General features: G+C 38.0%; 1 protein-coding gene across 1 annotated transcript; it reads right to left on the reverse strand.

Moving 5' to 3' along the window:
- Positions 1–168: 168 nt before the first annotated feature.
- Positions 169–21441, reverse strand: il12rb2l (interleukin 12 receptor, beta 2a, like). The gene is made up of 15 exons (XM_053611379.1): positions 21038–21441; positions 19056–19364; positions 14454–14580; positions 13292–13446; positions 13038–13177; positions 12669–12819; positions 11849–11925; positions 11384–11705; positions 10409–10600; positions 9507–9608; positions 9108–9245; positions 7372–7512; positions 5376–5454; positions 5102–5189; positions 169–1906 (listed from the first exon to the last, which is right to left on the reverse strand). The coding sequence occupies exons 1-15, from the start codon at positions 21111–21113 to the stop codon at positions 1571–1573; spliced, it is 2433 nt and encodes an 810-aa protein (XP_053467354.1). The 5' UTR covers positions 21114–21441; the 3' UTR covers positions 169–1570.
- Between the last annotated feature and the right edge of the window lie 378 nt (positions 21442–21819).

The raw sequence follows: 21819 nt of genomic DNA on the forward strand, positions 1-21819 counted from the left end.
GCTCTTGTGTGATTGTATGGTTAAGCACAGCCTGAAGCCGCCATTGCGCTTCACTAGCGCCCCCTTCCCCCACCAACGAGCGGATAGACACAGCGCATGCGCAATGCGAGCTGCGTTGCAGACAGGAATGCAAGCTGCGCGAGCGAATTGAGGAAGGGGGAGGAGCGAATGGAGGGCAGGGGTGGTCGCGCCATATACCAGAACCTATTAAAGACTATATTTTTTGTGAATGTGTTTATGTTAATACTTTTTTGGAATGCGTTATGTATCTCTCTCTCTCTCTAAAGAAAATGTCAGAATATATACTGGAATAAAGTTGGATTGACGTTGGACGTTCGATATTCGCGGAGATGCGGAAATTAAGGGACCGTCTCTAAAGTTACATACGACATTGTTAAACACGGTTCTAACTTCAATAGCATTTGAAGGAAATGACTTACAGTCACATAACCAACTGGAAAGTGTTCATCTAGGTGTCAGCTATAACACACACCTCTTAGATTTTTGATATTTATTAAAATAAACTATTAAGTCACATGTAAATATTGCCATGTATTTCACAAATAAGCTATTAAATAATATATAAATTAGATATGTATTTCACTACCGAATGGGGTCATACACAAAATAGACCATAATTTAAAGCTCAATAGCATTTGAAGGGAATGATGTACAGTCACACAACCAACTGTAAAGTGTTCATCTAGGTGTCAGGTATGACGCACACCTTTTAGATTTTTGATATTTAACCCTACAATGCATGAACCAAAAAAACCTTCACGAATTCATAAAGGAAGTCAAAATGACCCGTACTGGACTGAATGGTTTTCTTCAAAAAATAGATGTCCTATTAATGAAATTATATTAGAGCGACTTATAGAACCACTTATCAAGTATAATTGTGAATAATTTTTTAGAAAAATAAAAATATTTGTGCATTCAGAAAAAGATGCCTTCATTTGTAAAAAATAAAATAAAATAAAATAATAAACAAACAAATTTTGACACTGTCATGCAGTAATTAAACTACTGCATGACTTTTGCTAACATTTAATCACAAATTGCACATGGAAAAAGCTCAAGTAAGATTCAGTCTGTCACTGCATATCTCTCAGTAAAAGCAAAAGAAGAATCTAAGCTGAAACATTACTTGTACATTCTCTTGCTGGTTTATAACAGCATGCATCATGAAGGTCTCGTATTCCAATATTTTTGCCTGGATTTTTCACAGGCGTCTACAATACAAAGTGATGTAAAACCACAAGGTTTTATCCACGAGTTGTTATTTCTGATAAATTACCATAATGAAAGCTACTCATGTGCAAAATTGGGAAGTCTTATATCTACGCACATTTTCTTCTGATAAATACAGTCGATCGACATGGACGAGGTTGTGTTCAATCCTGTAAAACCTAAATGGCTGAACATTAATGATACCTGAGTCAGCTGCCACCATGATGACTGTTAATAATCCTGATGCTTGTTGCAAATATGTTGCATTGCATTAAAATTCAAGACATTCCAAATGTGCATCCATAATACATTGTAAATTTACAGCAAAAAAGCTATGTCAGGTAATAATCTCTTCACCCACAAAGCAGGGCAAAAAATGTTTCTCGTAGTCGGAAGGAAACGGCTGCTCGTCAACTTCATTTTCTCCGCCCTCCTCATCACTGCTGTCAATCATTTGGCTATATTCTTTCTGATGACCAAGCACAGAATTGTTCTTCTGCAACCCCCCATATCCTTGCAACTCTTTTTCTCTGATGTGTCTGTGTTCTCTGTCCTCCTCTGGCTGCTCCTCCTCAGGTTCGTGATCAACTTCTGGCTCAAGAACTACCTCCACCTGTGAGATAGTTAGACCATGCTCCATGGAGGCTGAAGGAACAGGCCATGAGTGCCAGAACTGTAACACACACACACACACACACACACACAATGTTAGTTGGGACGCACTGCAAACTGAAAAACAGTAATTTAAGTTAATTAAAGGAACTATATTTAAAAGCAGAGTTAGAAAAAGGACCCAAATTGCTCTTCTACATAAATAGTCTGGCAAAACTTCAAGTACAGTTTCAAATTATTCATTCACTTCAAGTATAAACTCATAAATTTACCTACAATATGAAAGGAACTGTACAAGAAAGATTCATAAAAATAAAAAGACATCGGTCTCACATCACACACTGAATGTAATTACTTTAGTTACGTGGAAAAAAAATATTGAAATAAACATTTATTGCTTATTCCTCAAACGAAAACTAATATGACAACTCTGATGATACAGACTAGCTGAATGCTAATAGCTAGCTGTAGCCACACAAACTGCCTTGATAAATACAGAGTGTATGTAGCAACAAATAAATTACAGTGAAAGGTTTTAGGTTTCGTTTTTAAGGTCATATCTGTTCCATTAAAAAACAAAACAAACAGTTTAGGTTTGTTAGAAACATAGAACTCCACGCTGTCTGATGCTAAAAATTCATGTTATGACTAAAAACATATGATTACAGAGAAATGTAGTGAAGTAGTGTTTGAAAACGTAATGGGTAAATGTTAGTTAGACTTTTGAGGTATGCAAATTAAATATTATGATTAACCACCTGAAAAGCAAGACTTTTTCATTGATGACGTTATTATGACAAAATAATATAACGTATATGTTTGCACCTACACTGTAAAAACTAAATGGATTTAACTTCACGGATTTAGTAAATCAGCGGTAAACAAATTCACTTCTTAATAAGCTTATGCACCGCACTACAACAAAATGACATCTTAGCAAGTGAAAATATCTCAAATATTGGCACATTCTAACATTTCTTATTATAAAATGATTATAAATCAAATATAATATTATTCAGCCTATTTTAGATGCTTTTACACATTTCAAGCTTCAGATTTTCTTATTCTATTAGCAAATCATTTCTGCTGCTTTCTAGAAATAGATGCTTAAATTACATGCTTAAAAATGATCTGCCAATCAAACAAGACTGCTTCAAGCTTGAAATGAGTAAATCTGTCTAGAAATGGTTGTAATAATCATATATTTGGTTGACTACACTCTTATACTAGGAAGTATTCATTTGACTACGATATATTCAAGATATTTTCACCTGCTAAGATGTCTTTTTTTTGCAATATGGTGATTATGCTTATTAAAGAAGCAATGTGTTTACAGCTAATTCACTAAATCCATTAAGTATTTATATATGAAGAATATACAAATGCTATTCAGAAAGACTGCACCAGCAATAATGTACTGTTCTTGTTTTTTTTAGAGAGAGATATCTAATAATATGAGGGTTGGACAAATCATTAGCTTGGGAATCTAGGACAAGAAGATTGCATGTCTGGGCTGGAAGTTATTTATTACTAGTTTACTGGTGGACAAGTATGTTTAGGGGGTAATGGTTAAATATTAGACTTCTGAGAAAGTGGTTACCAGCCTATTTTCTCCAGTTTTCCAGCTGGAGAAAGAAAGAAAAATACCAATTTTTACCTTACATGTACGTTTAAACATAACATCTTCCAGTTGCTCTGTATGTTTAATAACAAATGAACTTGTACAGGGGAAAGACTAACTTTTTTTTTTTTTAGGAATCTGCAACACGTGCAATGCAGTGATGAACCTGAGCAAAATACAGAACCGGAAACTCATACAGTTCTGACAACAGAGAAAATAAAGACACAGCCATCAAAGATGCCATCAGGAGAGAGGATAAGCACTACGGCTACAGAAGCTTCCCCTCCCTGGAAGTTAGTGAGTATTTTCACTAGTCAGCATTAATGCATATATTTTGGGGTTAAATGTTAGCCTGGAAATGTAACGGGTGTGGAAAGTATTCTAAACATTTAATATGTAGAATTACACAAAAAAATATGTATACCTGAAGTGACTGTCTGTATGTGTACATCTTCCCCTTTAATTTTCTGACTGCAGCGTGTAAATGTTAATTTCCTGTCTTTGCACCTCCTCTTCCCTTCCCGCAATGTGTTTGCGTGGGAGAGGTAGGATTTTAATATGCTCTGATAAATCCAATTTCATCTTTGCCTTAAAAATCACTTTTAAACTAGCATTCCTTTTCTAAATCATATTTATGACATTATTTCCCATGTAAATTTATTATTTTCATGTTTTCACTTTAATTACGGTTATGATTAGGTTTATGCATCATCCGTGAACTTGAAGTTGAAGCATGTGTTAATTGCAGTGAACTTGAAATTTATTTTACAGAAATGTTGAGGGCGAAAGCACACACTGTATGAGACTGTGTCATCTCTTTGTCAGAGAGTAAATGGAGAGTCGACCCAGTTGCCGTCCGCCTATTTATTTGGTTAAAAGAAAACGCAGACAACAACCAGTTACATAAGTTTCTGGGCAACCAAAATATGCAACTGGAGCTTTAAAATCATTAGTTAATGATTTTATCATTTGTCAATCCCTTGCATGTTCTACAAGATTCACTGCATATTTGACTACAGTCCCTGATCTAACATGTCTTACACTATATGACCAAAGGTTTGAAGACACCTGATCAGTATATCCTTGTGTCTGTTGAACATCCCATTCTAGATTTAGTCCACCTTTGCTGTTATAATATTCTCCACTCTTCTGAGAAAGCTTTCCACTAGATATTGGAGCATGGCTGTGGGGATTTGTGCTCATTCAGCCATAAGCGCATTAGTGAGGCCTGGGGTGCAGTGGTGTTCCAATTCATCCCAAACGTGTTCAGTGGGGTTGAGGTCAGAGCTCTGTGCAGGACACTTTGAGTTCTTCCACTCCAACCTTTTTCAAACCATGCCTTCATGGAACTTTCTCTCTTTGTGCACAGGGGCATTGTCATGCTGGAACAAGTTTGGGCCCTGTCGTTCCAATGAAGGGAAATTGTAACGCTACAGCATACACAGACATCGTATACAATTGCGTGCTTCCAACTTTGTGGGTGCTCACAGACGGGATTGAAGTTCAGGTGTCCACAAACTTTTGGCCAAGCTCTTTGTGAGCTGATCCAGGTCAGTTAGAGCAGTTATACAAGCAGTACATCCCATTTCAGTACAGTACATATAGTACACGTAACAGACTCATATTCATGCTGACCTGACTTCTTATCTGTTTAAACGAACTGCTGTTGATGGGGTCCGGAATTTTGTTGAACCATTCGGTTACCTCGGTCCTTAAACACCAACTGAAAAATTGGAAGTTGATTTCCGTTCAGATATTGCAATAGTATCATTTACACATCATTGTCAAAAAAATAACACAAGTCGGGGAACAATAAAATCTGAATGTATACAATCCAGATATCTTTAACAAGGTGATTCGTTTTATTATTGAATATTAAAATAATACAAGAAATGGATTTTATACTTACCACGCAATTGAAATGATTAAGACCAGAGGGATGATTAAAGCCAACATAACTATGAGCACCACTACATTGGTAATATTACCTAAAGAACAAAACACATAAGATGATTACACATTATTCCCTATCCACTACACAGAAGTTACAGAAGCATAACCAAGATTAGTATAATGGGAAACTATACAGTGCATCCGGAAAGTATTCACAGCGTTTCACTTTTCCCACATTGTGTTATGTTACAGCCTTATTCAAAAATGGATTAAATTCATTATTTTCCTAAAATTCTACAAACAATACCCCATAATGACAACGTGAAAGAAGTTTGTTTGAAATCTTTGCAAATTTATTCAAAATAAAAACAAAAAAAGCTCATGTACATAAGTATTCACAGCCTTTGCCATGACACTCAAAATTGAGCTCAGGTGCATCCTGTTTCCACTGATCATACTTGAGATGTTTCTACAACTTGACTGGAGTCCACCTGTGGTAAATTCAGTTGATTGGACATGATTTGGAAAGGCACACACCTGTCTATATAAGGTCCCACAGTTCACAATGCATGTCAGAGCACAAACCAAGCCATGAAGTCCAAGGAATTGTCTGTAGACCTCCGAGACAGGATTGTATCGAGGCACAGATCTGGGTAAGGGTACAGAAACATTTCTGCAGCATTGAAGGTCCCAATGAGCACAGTGGCCTCCATCATCCGTAAATGGAAGAAGTCTGGAACCACCAGGACTCTTCCTAGAGCTGGCCGCCCGGCCAAACTGAGCGATCGGGGAGAAGGGCCTTAGTCAGTGACCAAAAACCCGATGGTCACTCTGACAGAGCTCCAGCGTGTCTCTGTAGAGAGAGGAGAACCTTCCAGAAGAACAACCATCTCTGCAGCACTCCACCAATCAGGCCTGTATGGTAGAGTGGCCAGACGGAAGCCACTCCTCAGTAAAATGCACATGACAGCCCGCCTGGAGTTTGCCTAAAGGCAACTTAAGGACTCTCAGACCATGAGAAACAAAATTCTCCGGTCTGATGAAACAAAGATTGAACTCTTTGGCCTGAAAGGCAAGCGTCATGTCTGGAGGAAACCAGGCACCGCTCATCACCTCGCCAATACCATCCCTACAGTGAAGCATGCTGGTGGCAGCATCATGCTGTGGGGATGTTTTTCAGCGGCAGGAACTGGGAGACTAGTCAGGATCAAGGGGAAGATGAATGCAGCAATGTACAAAGACATCCTTGATGAAAACCTGCTCCAGAGTGCTCTGGACTGGGGCGAAGGTTCATCTTCCAACAGGACAACGACCCTAAGCACACAGCCAAGATAACAAAGCAGTGGCTACAGGACAACTCTGTGAATGTCCTTGATGGCCCAGCCAGAGCCCAGACTTGAACCCGATTGAACATCTCTGGAGAGATCTGAAAATGGCTGTGCACCGACGCTCCCCATCCAACCTGATGGAGCTTGAGAGGTCCTGCAAAGAAGAATGGGAGAAACTGCGCAAAAATAGGTGTGCCAAGCTTGTAGCATCATACTCAAAAAGACTTGAAGCTGTAATTAGTGCCAAAGGTGCTTCAACAAAGTATTGAGCAAAGGCTGTGAATACTTATGTACATGTACTTTTTTGTTTTTTATTCTTAATAAATTTAGGTTTCAGACAAACGTCTTTCACGTTGTCATTATAGGGTATTGTTCATAAAATTTTAAGGAAAATAATGAATTTAATCCATTTTGGAATAAAGCTGTAACATAACAAAATGTGTAAAAAGTGAAGCGCTGTGAATACTTTCTGGAGGCACTGTATGATAGGACAAAAAAAAAAAAACCTGCCCAAATCAGACTATTTGAACATAACCCAGGTCAGACAATTTGCTGGGGGAAAGACTAATTAAAGTGAAGCTGAAGAATTTAAATTTGTAACAAAACTACTAAAACATTAATTCTGACTAGTATCATTCACAAACATAGAAATAGGAAGTGAGACTGTTAAGGGTGAAGTGATACCATCGGAAGCTGTAGTGAAACGGGCTATTGCCCTCTCTCCTTCTCCAGCACTAGTCTTAGCGCTGATCCAAACTTCATACTGATGACCAGGCTTCAGATTAGAGAGCTGGTGACTGCTCTGATTGCTGCTCACGTTGTACACTGTGTAAAAGACAGAAACCTTTAACCACTGACTCAAAATGATTGAGCCCACCATTTCTTGTTACAATCCCAGCAGACTTTACAACACTAACGAGTTGTGTTCAGAAGCACATCAGCAATGGGCCACAATGTAAACATGACTATTAGTTACATGGATATTTCACGGATTTCTTCACAACTAGATAAGCAATGTCTCTATGTGAAACTACCTTGAGATGAGGTTCCAATGTGAAATCATCACAAAAATGCTTTGCTGATTAGCATGAATGAGTAGGTACACACTTGTTCCTTATAAAGTTTTTGGTGAGTGTATAAACCAATTGGTGTTGTATTTAATAAAAAAGAATTCTTTTGTGAAAGTCAACAGGAAGTTGGCCTGGTTGTTAGATGAGTGAAGTAAAAAAAGTTACATAAACAGGCCAGGTAACTGTGAATGAAAAAGGTTCACACATACAGCAACTCGCAGTGAGGAAGCAACCGGAGACCATTCATTTTCAATGAAAGCTGGCAACTTCCGGCGACGTGAGCGATAAAGTTGAGAAAAGTTTAACTTTATACAAATTTCGAGCGACTTGGTGCAGAAACTACTAGTGATTGATCGACAATCGGGTTTACCGATGTTTTTCCTGATATTTAAGCATTTTTCCATAATCAGTTTAGATTTCGGTTTTGTAATAGCAGATCCACCGATAAATGGCGCCATCTTGTGGGCGTTTTGAGAATAGCGCACAGGAATGGCAGCACTGTATCTGATTTTTGCATTTTTTTTTGGTCATTTATTTATTTATTATTTGTTTACCTTTTTTTTTTTTTTTTTAAAGGACACTTTAGTAACAGTGAACTTTATGTTTTATTTTTTGCATTCTTTTAGACCCCACTATTTATTGGTGTATAAATAAGAGTTAAGTGAAATTGCCAAAATTGTTATAAATAAAACAGTTTGTTCAGTTCAGCGGTGTTGTTATCATTGTGTCAAAATAATAATAATAATAATATGTTTAATTTATATAGTGCCTTTCCAGAGCTCAAGGACGCTTTACAATACAAAAGTAAAAACAGAAGTAAACAATAAATAAATATTGGTTCTGCATATTGGTTATTGGGTCCATAAACATTCAAATAATCGGTATCGTTATCTGCTATAAAAAATCAATATCGGTCGAGCTCTAACAACTTCCAGTAGGAGTGAAGGCAGCAGAGCGCACGTGATGAGTGATCCACCATGCTGCCTGCGAGTCCGAATTGTTTCATGGACCCAGACAGACTGGCACTTGCGCTTTCGCTGCAGATAGATGGCCCCAGTGGCAAACAGCACACACTGCTTCTCCTTCACCTAGGACATGACGTATATATACTCTGGTGAATTTTATATACAAACGCTTTCCAGACAACTGGTTTGTTGTCAACAGTGGAATGCTAGTTGCGCCACCCACCGATAAATGTTACTACGGCAACCAGTAGTAGGAACACCTACTGGCGACTTCGTAGTACAGTGACTGATGACTTGCAGTGACAAAATCTCTGTAAATGTGAGCGTACTTTGATTTGTCCACCCCTGTTGTGGCTCACTGGGTCTTGCACAGTTATGTACTCACCAACTCCATCATTACAGACACCCACTAGGTATTCCTTGATATGTCCTTGGCTCTCATTAAGCGGAATAGGTGTCCACGTCAAGTTTACACTAAACGGAGCGATAGGTATCGCTTGAAATGCTGTGACTTTTGGAGGCACTGTAAGACAAAAAGAAGAGAGATGAGCAAAATTTCAGGCTCATTTCAGAGTACAGAACTACAGTGATGTCTAATTCTGAAACCATGTGCTGATGCTTAATGAATATTTAACTCTATAAATATAACTCCAAAATGGATTCCAATTATAAGCTCAATTTTGTGGGATCACAAGTCAATGAATAAAGTCTAATCAAAGCAACAAATTTAGCATACATTATCTTGTGAAATATGAGTGATGTATGGTTATTAAGTAAATGATACCTCCTTCAACAGTGTAGCCAATGGCAGACTTGAGTAAACTGCTGTGGTTGTTGATAATAGCAAACAGAGATATGTTGTACGCTGTGTAGTTTGACAATTGACCTGAAGATGGAGACAAAGGCTAAATGTGAGACATCAGCTATAGCATGAACTATATCATCACTGTGACATCTGAGCGGGTCATCTGAAAACAGGATCTGTGTGGTGGATCATGAAGCATAATGTGCAATACATCAAAACATCAACAAGTCCAAAGTAAACAAAACCTTCTACCTCATTTCACATCTCCTTTATCTAGCTGTTGCTTTCAATTGAATTGTAAAGTGACCTAGAGTGTGAGACAGGGTCAATCTCAGTCAATCCGAAAGCATCATGCTCTCATTCATACCTAGGGGCAATTTAGTGTAGCCAGTTCACTTATTGGCATGTTTTTGAGAAGTGGGAGGAAAGCAGTAGGTGCACAGAGAAAACATGCAAAACTCCACACAGACAGTAAGCCAAGTTCAGCACCAAAGCAGCAACAACACTACAGTCTGCACCGTAATACTCAGTTATTCATGGGAAAGCAGTTTATTCTACTATGCATTATTTAGTAACTACAGGAATAGGCATGTAATGTACATGCAAGGGTGAGTTATGTAATGGGTTCTGATTGTTTCAGGAAGTTTTGTGTTCTATTTTGAAAACTGTTCTCAATTTGCACACACTTGCATTATCTTCAGTCTTGTGAAGTGTAATTTGAATCTGGTAGACACTGATTCTGGGTAGTGTCACAGTGTCAGATGCATCATATCTGTGCACTAGAAAAGACAGTTCATTGTGTAAAAGCAGCATTTCCTACTGAAGTGAAGGGTGTGGTGATGCAACAGTTATGAATAATGGCAGACTACCCACACACCTACCTCTGAGTGTAACAAACGTCTGGGTTTTGTGAACCTTGATCCAGTTCAGGCATGGGGTGTGAGGTAGTCCTGCTGGTTTATGCTGCACCACATATTCCTCTACACTGTCAGAGACCGGAGGGTGCACTGACCATGATACATTGAGCTCCTGACACTTCCCTCTGACCTCCAACATGGCTGCTTGCTGCACACCTACCAAAACAATAGATATGCTTGCAATATTTCCAGTGCATTACTCTCTCCAGATTACATATGGCAGTGATCATTGTTTTTCCTGCACACATACACAGTACCGTATGATGTGATTCGTGCAATTGTTTTTCTCAGACAAGAAGAAAACCTGGGAACATGCTTGGTCTGCATCCACTGATTTATATCAATCTATTTGTCAAGTTCCATTACTACTTATGCTACAAACTGGATAAGGGTGAATGAAGGTCAGCATAACCAAATCTAACATAGAAGATATTTTAGAAAGTGTAGGACAAACTGTTTTTAGGGAATGTATTCAAGTATTTGGTCACTGATTTAAAAAAAAGCTCACTGCTGTGGTTCTGACACATTATCAGGTCCCAATATGCAAAAGCAGGAAATCCAACACCAGTTTACCACATACGTGGGATGCGTCTGTGTATGGTTAGGGGTGTTGCTGATTTGCAGATGTATCTAATGTGGAATTTTTTTTCATGTGTGTAACATGAGGGCATGTGTTTGTGTTTTCTTTTTTGCTTACTTTTTTGTGGAACCAACAAGTCAAACAATTCATTAATAAATACTGGAAAAAAGTCTTCAAAACAAGTTTCGGATGATTTTAAATGCACTACAGAGCTAACAGAATGATTACTGACTGACTGAAAGTGTCTCTTACTTCCCATAAAGAAAAGCAGAGGGAAAAAAAATAGGTGAATGCTAAAGTAAGACTGCTAAGCTTACAGCACTATTATCCTCACATTTCCTACATTTGCAGTGACTCACCAGTTTGGGGTAATGCCACAAGTGCTGGACTTGACTTGCCCCCTGCTGCGTTAGCGGTCACTGCAATGCACATCACCTCCTTAACTGGAACAGTGAGACAGCAGTAATGAAAACAGCTTTGCTCCTGCTCCTGAGAACATCTCGGATAGCTCTGCTGAGCATGTGAAACCAAGTTTGATGGCTCTTTTCTAATCATGTCCAGACCACATTTCTTTGCGTATGTGTACACTGGTCCGTTTATGACCAACACAGATCCGTTGGTCAGTGTCATAGTCACCATATAGCTGTTGATGTCACCTCTTGCCTGCTGCTTGGGCATCTCCTGGACAAGACAAACAGAAAAGACAGGATAAAATAATGAGTTACCATAAGAGAGCTTTATGAAGCCAAATGAGTGTGCTGACAAGTTATTGAGCATTAATATGCTGCTGCGTGACTCTGATCATGCTCGGTGTAGAAGTATACCTTCCATAGGATGGTGCAGCTGGATTCATTTGTAGCAGAATCACAGTCACTCCAAACATCAAGCATTCCCTCAGGAGCTAAGGAAGTGGTTACAAAAGAAAACTTCTGTTCATGTTCAAATTATTCTTGAGTATATCACTAAATAAATATGATGAATAATTAATTAGTTTAATGGTGAAATACTCCTAGGAAACGCTCCTGTGCGTATTAAAAATGTGTTTTCTTGTCATTCCCCCAGCTTCAGTGCCTATTTGTAACAGGTCAACAAAGGTTAGAGCTGGAGTATCAAGTTCAAACTCCATCAAACTCCATGCACACAGGACAGTGGTGAGATTCGTATCCCCAACCCCTGAGGTGCCATTAGCTAGCTAGATTCGGTTTGTAACAAGAAGTTTTAGCTTTCCACTTAATAATTTGCTTAATGGTTATATAGTCTGTTGTGTAGTGTTGTGTATAGTCTATTGTCTAACTGTTTGCACTGTTGTCTGCTGCTGTTTGTCACTGTGTGGTCAGAGACAGATGCAAATAGCTACTATGATAGCTACTATGTTCTGCTATACTGGGTGCGCAGTGACACAGAACAGGTTTGTAGCTCTTCAGCTGGAAAGAATAAAAATAACTAAATCTACCAATATATATATATATATATATATATATATATATATATATATATATATATATATATATATACATACAAGAATTGTTGAATGAAGTCCATCATATTCTATCCTGCCCATTGTCAGAAACAAAACGAACATGTACAAAAATATTACAGAAGCGCGTTTCTCTCTTTAGGTGTGGTTGGTTTTTAATAACTGACCTGCAGCAGGAGTTTCAGCAGTGTACTCTGAGCTCCAGGCACTCATCACTGCTCTCGTGTCAGAAGCACGCCTACAGCGAACACGGAACTTGTATGTGGTGAATGGCACAGCCTCTTCTAATATAAAACCCACCTCATAAGTGTCTTCAACCTATACCCCCACCACACACACACACACACACACACACACACACACACACACACACAGAGACACATATATAACAATAAAACATGCAGCATGACCTACGTAAGCCAAAATGTTCAGATTAAACATTAAAGATCTGTTTTTTTTTTAAGTGGATGAAGCTTACAGGTGTCACTTCAATTTAAAAACCTCCTCTTTTATTATCTGCCCCCCATTAGTCTCACCTCTGTCCACTGCTGGTCACACTGCTTCTTATATTGGACCTTACACTGCCATTCGGTGTATTCTGTTTCATCAGGCACATGCCAATAAATCTCCAAAGGGTCAGAACTTTGGATGGTGATGGAAGGAGGGGCTGGCTGGACTGAAAAAAGATAAGAGTGTAAAAGTAAAATACATAAAACCAAGTGAATTACTTCAAAATGTTTTGAAAGTGAAAGCAGAGTGTGAGATGTGAGTGTGTATAGAAGGTACTCACTGATACTGTGTGTGTTGGTTATGAGGGTTTCTGAATCAATTTTGCCCAATGTGTTCACTTCAGAAACCCACACATTAATGTGTTCATGAGCTGAGTATTCAGCACGTGGAATAATGCCACTGTCACTCTCCCCAACGTCTACAGAGCCACTGGACCTGTATATAAAATACACGCTGTTAAGACACACACATCCACACACACTATGGAAAAATCAACCTGCTACAGTGATTTGGTTCCCTCTGAGTACCCTGTGGCATTAAATGGCATGCCCACTTGGCAATCCACATTTAACTTTTATACTTTTACATCACATATATCAAAATAAAATAAAAAATCTGATTTGACTTAGAAATGTTAAAATTTTATTTTACTTAGTATCACAATTTTGGATATTACATTCCTGTTAAGCATATATGTTTTTTACACACTAACCAGCTAGTAGTGGCATCATTCCCATTCCTCATGTGAACGAAAGGTATAGCTAAGTGATCAATGTCTGAAGATGGTTTGGAGCTATCTCTTATTAACCAGGCACAAACGTTTCTTTATAAATGATTTGGATTTTATCAATGAAAATAATTTATAAGTTTACACATTATTGCCGTTTTGGAACGTCTAAAAAGTCAAGATAAATTATTTTGGTATAACTGAAAAATGGACAGTTTGACATAAATTGGGGTCAGGGAATGCCCTGGACATAGCAGGGCACAAGCATACACAAACAGCCATTCAGACACTACAGACAATTTAAAGATGCCAATCAGCCTATTGGCAATTAGCCCAATTTCTTTGGAATTTCCTCTTAAACCCCCGAAGCACATAACATACAAACTCCACACACAACGGGCAGAAGCGGGAATCAAACCCCCAACCTCAGAGGTGCGCGGAAAATGTGCCAACCACAGCCCGTAACTGGGACAAAACAATACAATACATGCACAAGTTTCTTGGTTTTTCTTTTTTTCTTAATATAACATGTTTCATTAATGTCAGCATTTTCATCTGTTGGAAGGGGTTTCTAACAGCTTCTTAATCATATTTCATATTTTATATTTTTCATTTGCCTAGTGCTGTATATCCTTGTTGGCTTGTAATAGCTGGTAATAGCAATTTAAAACAATGGTCATAAAAGTATTAACATGATAATCTGATAGAGTTTTACCCATGACTTTCAACTCTCCAGTGCAGGGTGAAGTTGGTTGGGATCAAGGGATTAAGTGACCTAGTCCAGTGGCAATGGATATTTCTCTGTTCATCATTAAATGGAATTAAGCAGGTGGGAGGAGGATCTGCAAAAAAAAGATAAGAAATTGTGGGAATGCTTTAAGTAACAGGTGGGTTCCAATAATTGTGGAAGACAAAATAAAGAAAGAAAAGTCCCACCCCACATGAAAGTAACAGTTAAACAACACTGCAAAGGTGCACACTAGACAGTCTAACAGGAAGTTTTGATATGTGTGCAAACTACAGGCCCAGCACAGTGCACATGCTCTCAGTACAGCCCAACAGCTGTTAGGTCAGGTTCACACATACTCTGCAATGCGTATGCGGTGCATTTTATTTTTTTCCTGTGTCCATGTTAACTGGTTAGAGCAACCACACTGCACACAGATGTGCAGTTCACACAGAAGTGTGCGCACGGATCGTTTCTGTACCAAGTCTATTTTTGCTGTGCTACACATGCTGAATTAAAGTAATAGCGCATAGTTCGTGGTCAAAATGAACACGGATTGAAAATTTTGTAATTTCACCATAAATGCATATAAAGAATATGTATTACTAAAGTATAAAGTAAAGTATACTACTGTTTTTCACAGTCATCTTATTACTTTAAGCCGGGGTAAAGCAAAGAAATCCAAAACGCTTACCAGGAGTTGCAAAAGTAACCAATGTGGTCAAAATTATATCTTTATATATAAAACTATATTTTTTAATGTGAAATACACTACACAGAATGTTATTGTGTGTGGGTGAGGGCACTCGCATCTCAGCAGAAAGCGGCAATCATGTGACAGGCCGGTTATGGGAGAAAGTTGTGAATGACCCACAGGATTTGTTGTATACAGATTTAAATGCAAAAGAAAAGACATTCCTCGGCTGTTTTTGTGGGTGGTAAGTTTTCATTTAAAATGTTTGTGATACTACCTTTTCATGCAAGAGAAGTACCATGTTTAAATGTTTTGCCACTTGCTTGAGCAAAGTAATATATATATATATAGAACTAATGATTACGGTATTTATATTTATTGTGTTTAAACATGAATATGTCTATAAAAGATTGTATTACTGTACTGCGTTGGCTTAAACTTCATTCAAAGTCTTGTCACTCTCCATCTTCATGTCCTTTCCTGAATGTGTGTTCAGGATCAGTAGCGCACTGCAAAGGTGTCTTATGTGAAAGCACGATGGTGCGTGCTGCTTCTGCACCGCATATGTGCTGCAAACCGAGTATGTGTGCCTGAGCTTTTCCTCCTTTTACTATCTTCACTTTGTATAACATTGATAAGAGCATTTCCTTCCTTGTGTCTAGCCACATACCACACACATTCTGATAACCCGGGTCTGTTCTACACAAAGCGTGCGGTCTATACAAGGTTTTACAACAATCATGTAGGAAGGTTAAATATGCTAAAGTTAAAGTTGAAAGAAAAAAAGTTGATTAAATGTTACATTTTCTTTAGAAACAACACTGAAACCCAAGCGGAAATGCTGTATTTAATGCTGAAGAACGCCGCCAGTTCTTTTTTTATCTGTGATTAATCAGTTTCTGCTAAAAGTGCTAAAATCAGCCCAGAGGTTTTTTTTGTGATTGATGTGGCCAAAAATGCTTGATTTTGCTGCTGCTTTTTAAAAAATTTGTGATGCAACATTTTTTTGCTTTTTTGTGCTTTTTTTTCTTTCAGAAAACTACTTGAACTGAAGAAATTGCACATTCAGTGCATTTGTTCTTATGGGCTTGTATGCCAGATGCTCGCATAATTAATAATAATAAAGTCTAACAATAAACAGACTTTACAGAGATATATATTCATCGCTATGCTGAAACTTTCTGGAAGAAGAACTGTTTATAACTGCTATAACATAAGTGATAACAGGAACTAACGTGTCAGGCAGATGAACATTACAATACCAGGGGGGTAATTAAAACCCATTGTTGATTATTTAAGTGATAATACACAGCTGGGAGTGCAATACACATTTTTAATGCATGAGGTGGAGGCATAGAACCAGCCGATGCAAAGCGGAGTGTATTAAAATTGTGTAATGCACACCTAGCCGTGGATTATACCGCTTATACTGTGGTCACTTCCCGGCATTGACAAGTCAAAGCTGTCACTGATGTTTGCAGTGCAAAATGTGACTGAAAGGTTAAAAATAACAGTTACTTTTCATTAGTTAGTTATTTCAGATACGGGTCGTTAGATCTAGTATTCTGCCAGCTCTAAATCATACACAGAGATAAACTAGTGCGATAAGATTACATTTATTTGAATTAATTATAATAAATAGTTATGCGAGAGAGAGAGAGAACGAGAGAGAATTACCTGTGTCTGTGCTGCATCTCTACTAATAATGAAACTCTGAGTTTAACTACTGTATGCAACTATAACTGTAGGTTACTATGGTTACTGTTGTTTATAGGCAGCGCATTAATTTAGAACTGATTAAACTGAACTACCTGTGCGTTCAACGGTTTGAGCGCACACCTTCCAGCCAATCAAAATCGAGTATTCAGTCAGACCATGGTATAATTACCTATAAAAGCATGTCATACAGTATGGCACATCGTAAAGTGTTTTATTCTTTATGCATTACACATAGCTGGTTGTTTTCTGAATCAATCAGAGATGACCAGTGATTTCTCTTCTTCTGATCAAGATAAAGAACGAATGAGAACTGAGAGTTCAAATCTGGCATGTGGTGAAGTGGAAATGTGTGTGCAGGGTCAAACTTTACACATAAAAAATACTGTTAAATAAATCAGTGTGGGATATAAAGAGTGGGCTAAAACAGAAACTGTTATGGTTATTGTGGCTGACTGATTTAACATCACATCCTAGTTTTCCACTATAAACCGTAACCTATACACTTAGACACTGTCCTGTCTTAGTCAGAGCATGCCACTCTACTAACACATGTACTATTCGAGACTTGTGCTAATCACCTGCCCACATATGGCACTAGTAGAATTTTATACAAGGCATATATAACATGGTAAAACATATCTACGTGTGCAAGCTAGATGTGACGATAGCTTATAAAATAAATGATGAGTATGTATATGTATAGTCTGTGTCATGATTTCCCCTTGAAGCAGCGTGCTCTAAGCGCGAAGGCACGAGCACCTGCTTTTCCATTGTTGACAGTAGTGACATCTGGACATGTGTGTTTTGTTTATGTTTCTGTCATGTCTCCTCCCTGTTCTGTCATTGGCTGGGATTTCACGTGTGTCTGTATTGCCCTCAGCTGCTAGCAGTTTAGACGCTGATCATGTCCGCATATATACTGCGCGCCTCCCAGCACACAACGCAGAAGATTATCGTAGAGTTAGATTAGTTCGTTTAGTAGTCATAGTCACGGTCCATGTTTAGAGTTAGTTCACGCTGGATTATCCGCTCCCAGTTCCTCGTCATAGTTCATGTTTCTCGTTTTATTTATCGACCCTGTTTTCCGTGACCACGACCTTGATTTATGTTTAATCCTGTGTATGCCTGTTTGCTGATCGCCTGACCTTCGCCTGTTTTGGATTACGTTTATGGATCACGTTTTGGATTTGTCTGCCTGTCTCTCTTTTAAAATAAACAACTGTTCATACTGCACTTGCATCCGTCCTATCTCCGCTCCGTCACGATACGTGACAGTCTGGATGAGGATGTATAGTCTGCTCATTTTTTTCATGAAAAGTAACAGGTCATAACACATCATAAAAGTAACAGGAAGTGAGGTGTGACTCTCTAGATGGTAGAGTACACGTTGCATATTGTAAGTGTATTATATGTCATTTGGGACACAATTGTAGTATTTACTCTCAGAAGCGTGTTTTCAGAACAGAAGTAATGAGTAAACGTACTGCGCACTGTACATCTGTGTGTGTGTGTGTATATATATATATATGTATATGCGTGTGTATGTATATATATATATATATATACACACACACACACACACACAGAAATATATTTACAAAGTTATATCATCCTTACATATCCTATTACATAGTAGATGTAAGTGTATGGGTTATTCAACTCATTGTAAATAAATCCTAACTATCCATAAATACACAAATTCTAAGATACTGTTACTTAAAAGTTCACAAAGTGAAAATAAATTCTGACTGTACTGCTTTAGTCATTTTGAAACAATTATGTTTAATCAACTGATGCATCTTTTGCTTCCCAATGGTCATAACTGTAACCAGTTGTAGCACTTTATGAAAAGATATATAGACTGTGCTATGGGGTTGTTCAAGCAGTACACTTCATGTATTTAAATGGCTGTGGAAATTTATATGGGATGAAAATAATTTATGATGCATCTTTATCGACCACTCCTACCAATTTCCTAGCCATTTGTGACATACAAGTGATTTAATATATGCTTAAATAGTTACAGACACTGTATCAATCACACTATTGTAATTACATTGGATAGCAGTTATCATTTTAAATGCTGCTTTAAAAAACAATATATTGTGCACCTACTCGACAATATCGCCAGTTTCTATCAGTTTGGGTCATAAACTCAATATTGTGTCAATACTCACAGCCTTCATGTACCATACAGGACAAAGGTGTGCGTCCTGGAGGGTGTCCTGGAGTGTGTCTTGGACAGAGCAGCGTGCAGTCTGTGTTCTGCATTTCATGCACATCTGTAAGTGCGCTGAAGCTCACGCTCATGTGGTTGCACCCAGTCTGTGAGACGTGCGCTGCTGGTGTAAGAGGAAGCACGTTCAGATGACACAAGTCACACTCCGGCGGGGAGCCCTGAGGATCTGCCTGGCACTCGATTGACACATTGTGGCTGACAGATGAAACCCTACGCCACCAGCACTTGACAGACACTCCAAACGAGGCTGGAAGAGCAGCAAATGTTGCAATGTTTAAAACATGAAAAGCAAATGGATGAGAGCAGCAACGTCTAAGCTACTTCAAAAACTTGTAGGCTATGAGCCAACACAAACCACACGCACACACACACACACACACACACCTGTTTGTTTTTGTAACTTCTAAGGACATTCAATTTCCTTCAATTTTATTTGTGTAGCACTTTTAAGAATGGACATTGTCTCAAAGCAGCTTTACAGAAACATATAAACTCAAGATACAGATGTTAAGTGTGTTAATTTATCCCTATTGAGCAGGGACGGTGGCAAGGAAAAAACTCCCTAAGATGATATGAGAAAGAAACCTTGAAAGGAACCAGACTCAGAAGGGAACCTGTTCGCATCTGGGTAACAATGGAGAGTGTGAAAGTAAAAGAAAGTTCATTGTGTTTTTTGTATAAAGTCTGTTTTGTTGAACTAATCCACTGTTCACTAAAGGAGACTTGAGTGCAAAATTGTATGTGGTAATTGCGGTCCTAAGGCCAGAGCAGTAACCGTAGTCCCAGAAATGAGAATGTCCATGTGGAAATGAGGTCCAAAACAATTTCGATGGTACTTCAAGCAGCACCGTCCTCAGCAATCTCCAGGCTGCACTGCTTGGTGTCGTCCTCAGTGGCAGAATGTAGCCTCCACATTGGATTATATCTATTCACCACCTCTATGCAATAATTATTACTACACCCAATCCTAAACCCAACCCAAACCTCCACCTCAGCAACTACAAAGAAATGGTTTTATTTGTTCGGTTTTCAAAGAAAAAGAACATAGCTTTTCATAAAAAGTATATCACATAATCAGGGCTGGCTTCCTGGTCCCGATTAGACAGGTTAACCCTGTGGGTTTTTTTTCTTCTTTTGTTTTCTTCATACAGTCTTATAGGACATTTTGATCTTGACAATTCACAAAAATACACAAACACACCTGCACACTTGGTTAATTTGCGATCAGTTTTCAGGATTTAACTGATTTACCACAATGATCTGAGATGGAATATTGTTTTAACCTCAGAAAAAATAAATCTTCCCTATCATTTGATATTGCCAGTTTGCAAATTAGCTTGAAACTACATGATACATGCTTCTTTTTTTCCCCTCCTGACACACATTTTAACTCATGAATTCATTTTTTCACTATTTATTTATTTATATTCTTACACTCTGCAGCCTATTATAGTACAAAAACTGATTAAAACACACTTTCATAGTTATTTATGGAGGCGATTACTGTGTTTTATTCCTAAACTTTTCAAACTTAAAAAAAACCAACAACCTCAAAATAAGACTATTCTTGATTTATTGGGTTTTATATTAGGACATTATAATGGCAGGCATAAACTTTTTTTTTGACAGGCACACACTTCATCCAATTTAATGGGGCTTTAAGGCGTAATAGATCATTAATAACTAATAAACAACTATAGGAGTTGCTATCTCAAGTAATTAAATGACTATAACATGCCAGGAAGCGAACTTTTCCCATAAAGTGTAGCAAAATAAAGAATCATTAGTAATAGCTGTGACATGCTGTAAGCATAACGCAATCTGGGAAACACCCAGCTTCCACTCACGCTACAGCAGCTACTCTAGGCATTTGAACTATTTCAACATTAAAAAAACATAAACAAACAAATAAAAACTCACCGTGAGGAAAGAGCCAGGCGATGTGTAGTGTAAGCAGAGGTAAAATTAGGGCTCGAGTTTGCCATACTGCCATCATCACATCACTCACAGCATAATCCTCACATAACTACTACACTGTTATTCCTGAGGTCACAGTAACTTAACAACCAACTGTTTTAACTCATTACTACCTAATTCTGAATGAAAATTACATTACACGCGTCTTATTGTACTCGAAGTGAACCGTCGCCACACAAGTAAGAAAAGAAACAAACAAACAAACAAAACAACAAAAAGCAAGTTTTCCTATTTAAAATGAACGTCTCCTCTGCACTGAGGTTCCGGTAAAACTCAGCTCGAGCGCCGTCTTGTCAAGCAACGCATGTTTACACGCGCTCATTTTCGCCAGTACCATGTGAACTCATTTCCGGGGGTCGGTCAATTCGCGTTATTTGAATCATATGCAGAAAATTTTGAATACTATTTATATTTTTGGCCATTTTTAAAGACTGTTTTTATATTTTTCGTGTTTCGCCTCATACAGTGAAAGAAATTGAGCCAAATACGACAAGTGCTGTTATTAAAGATAACGTTGAGCACGTGAAACCCCTCACATTTGGACCAAACCAAGTCCTTAGTAGAAAAAAGTCTGGTTTGGCTTTCCTTTATGTGTCCGCCTTGTACATTTATAGACACTGACGTGTATTCGTGTCAATCTATTCAAATTTAATATATATACTGATACTTTTGAACCTGTGTGTTTGTGTCTGTTTGGTTCTAAAATGAGGATATAAAATACTCAA

Source organism: Ictalurus furcatus, chromosome 2 (assembly GCF_023375685.1).
Source record: "Ictalurus furcatus strain D&B chromosome 2, Billie_1.0, whole genome shotgun sequence".
NCBI lineage: Eukaryota > Metazoa > Chordata > Actinopteri > Siluriformes > Ictaluridae > Ictalurus > Ictalurus furcatus.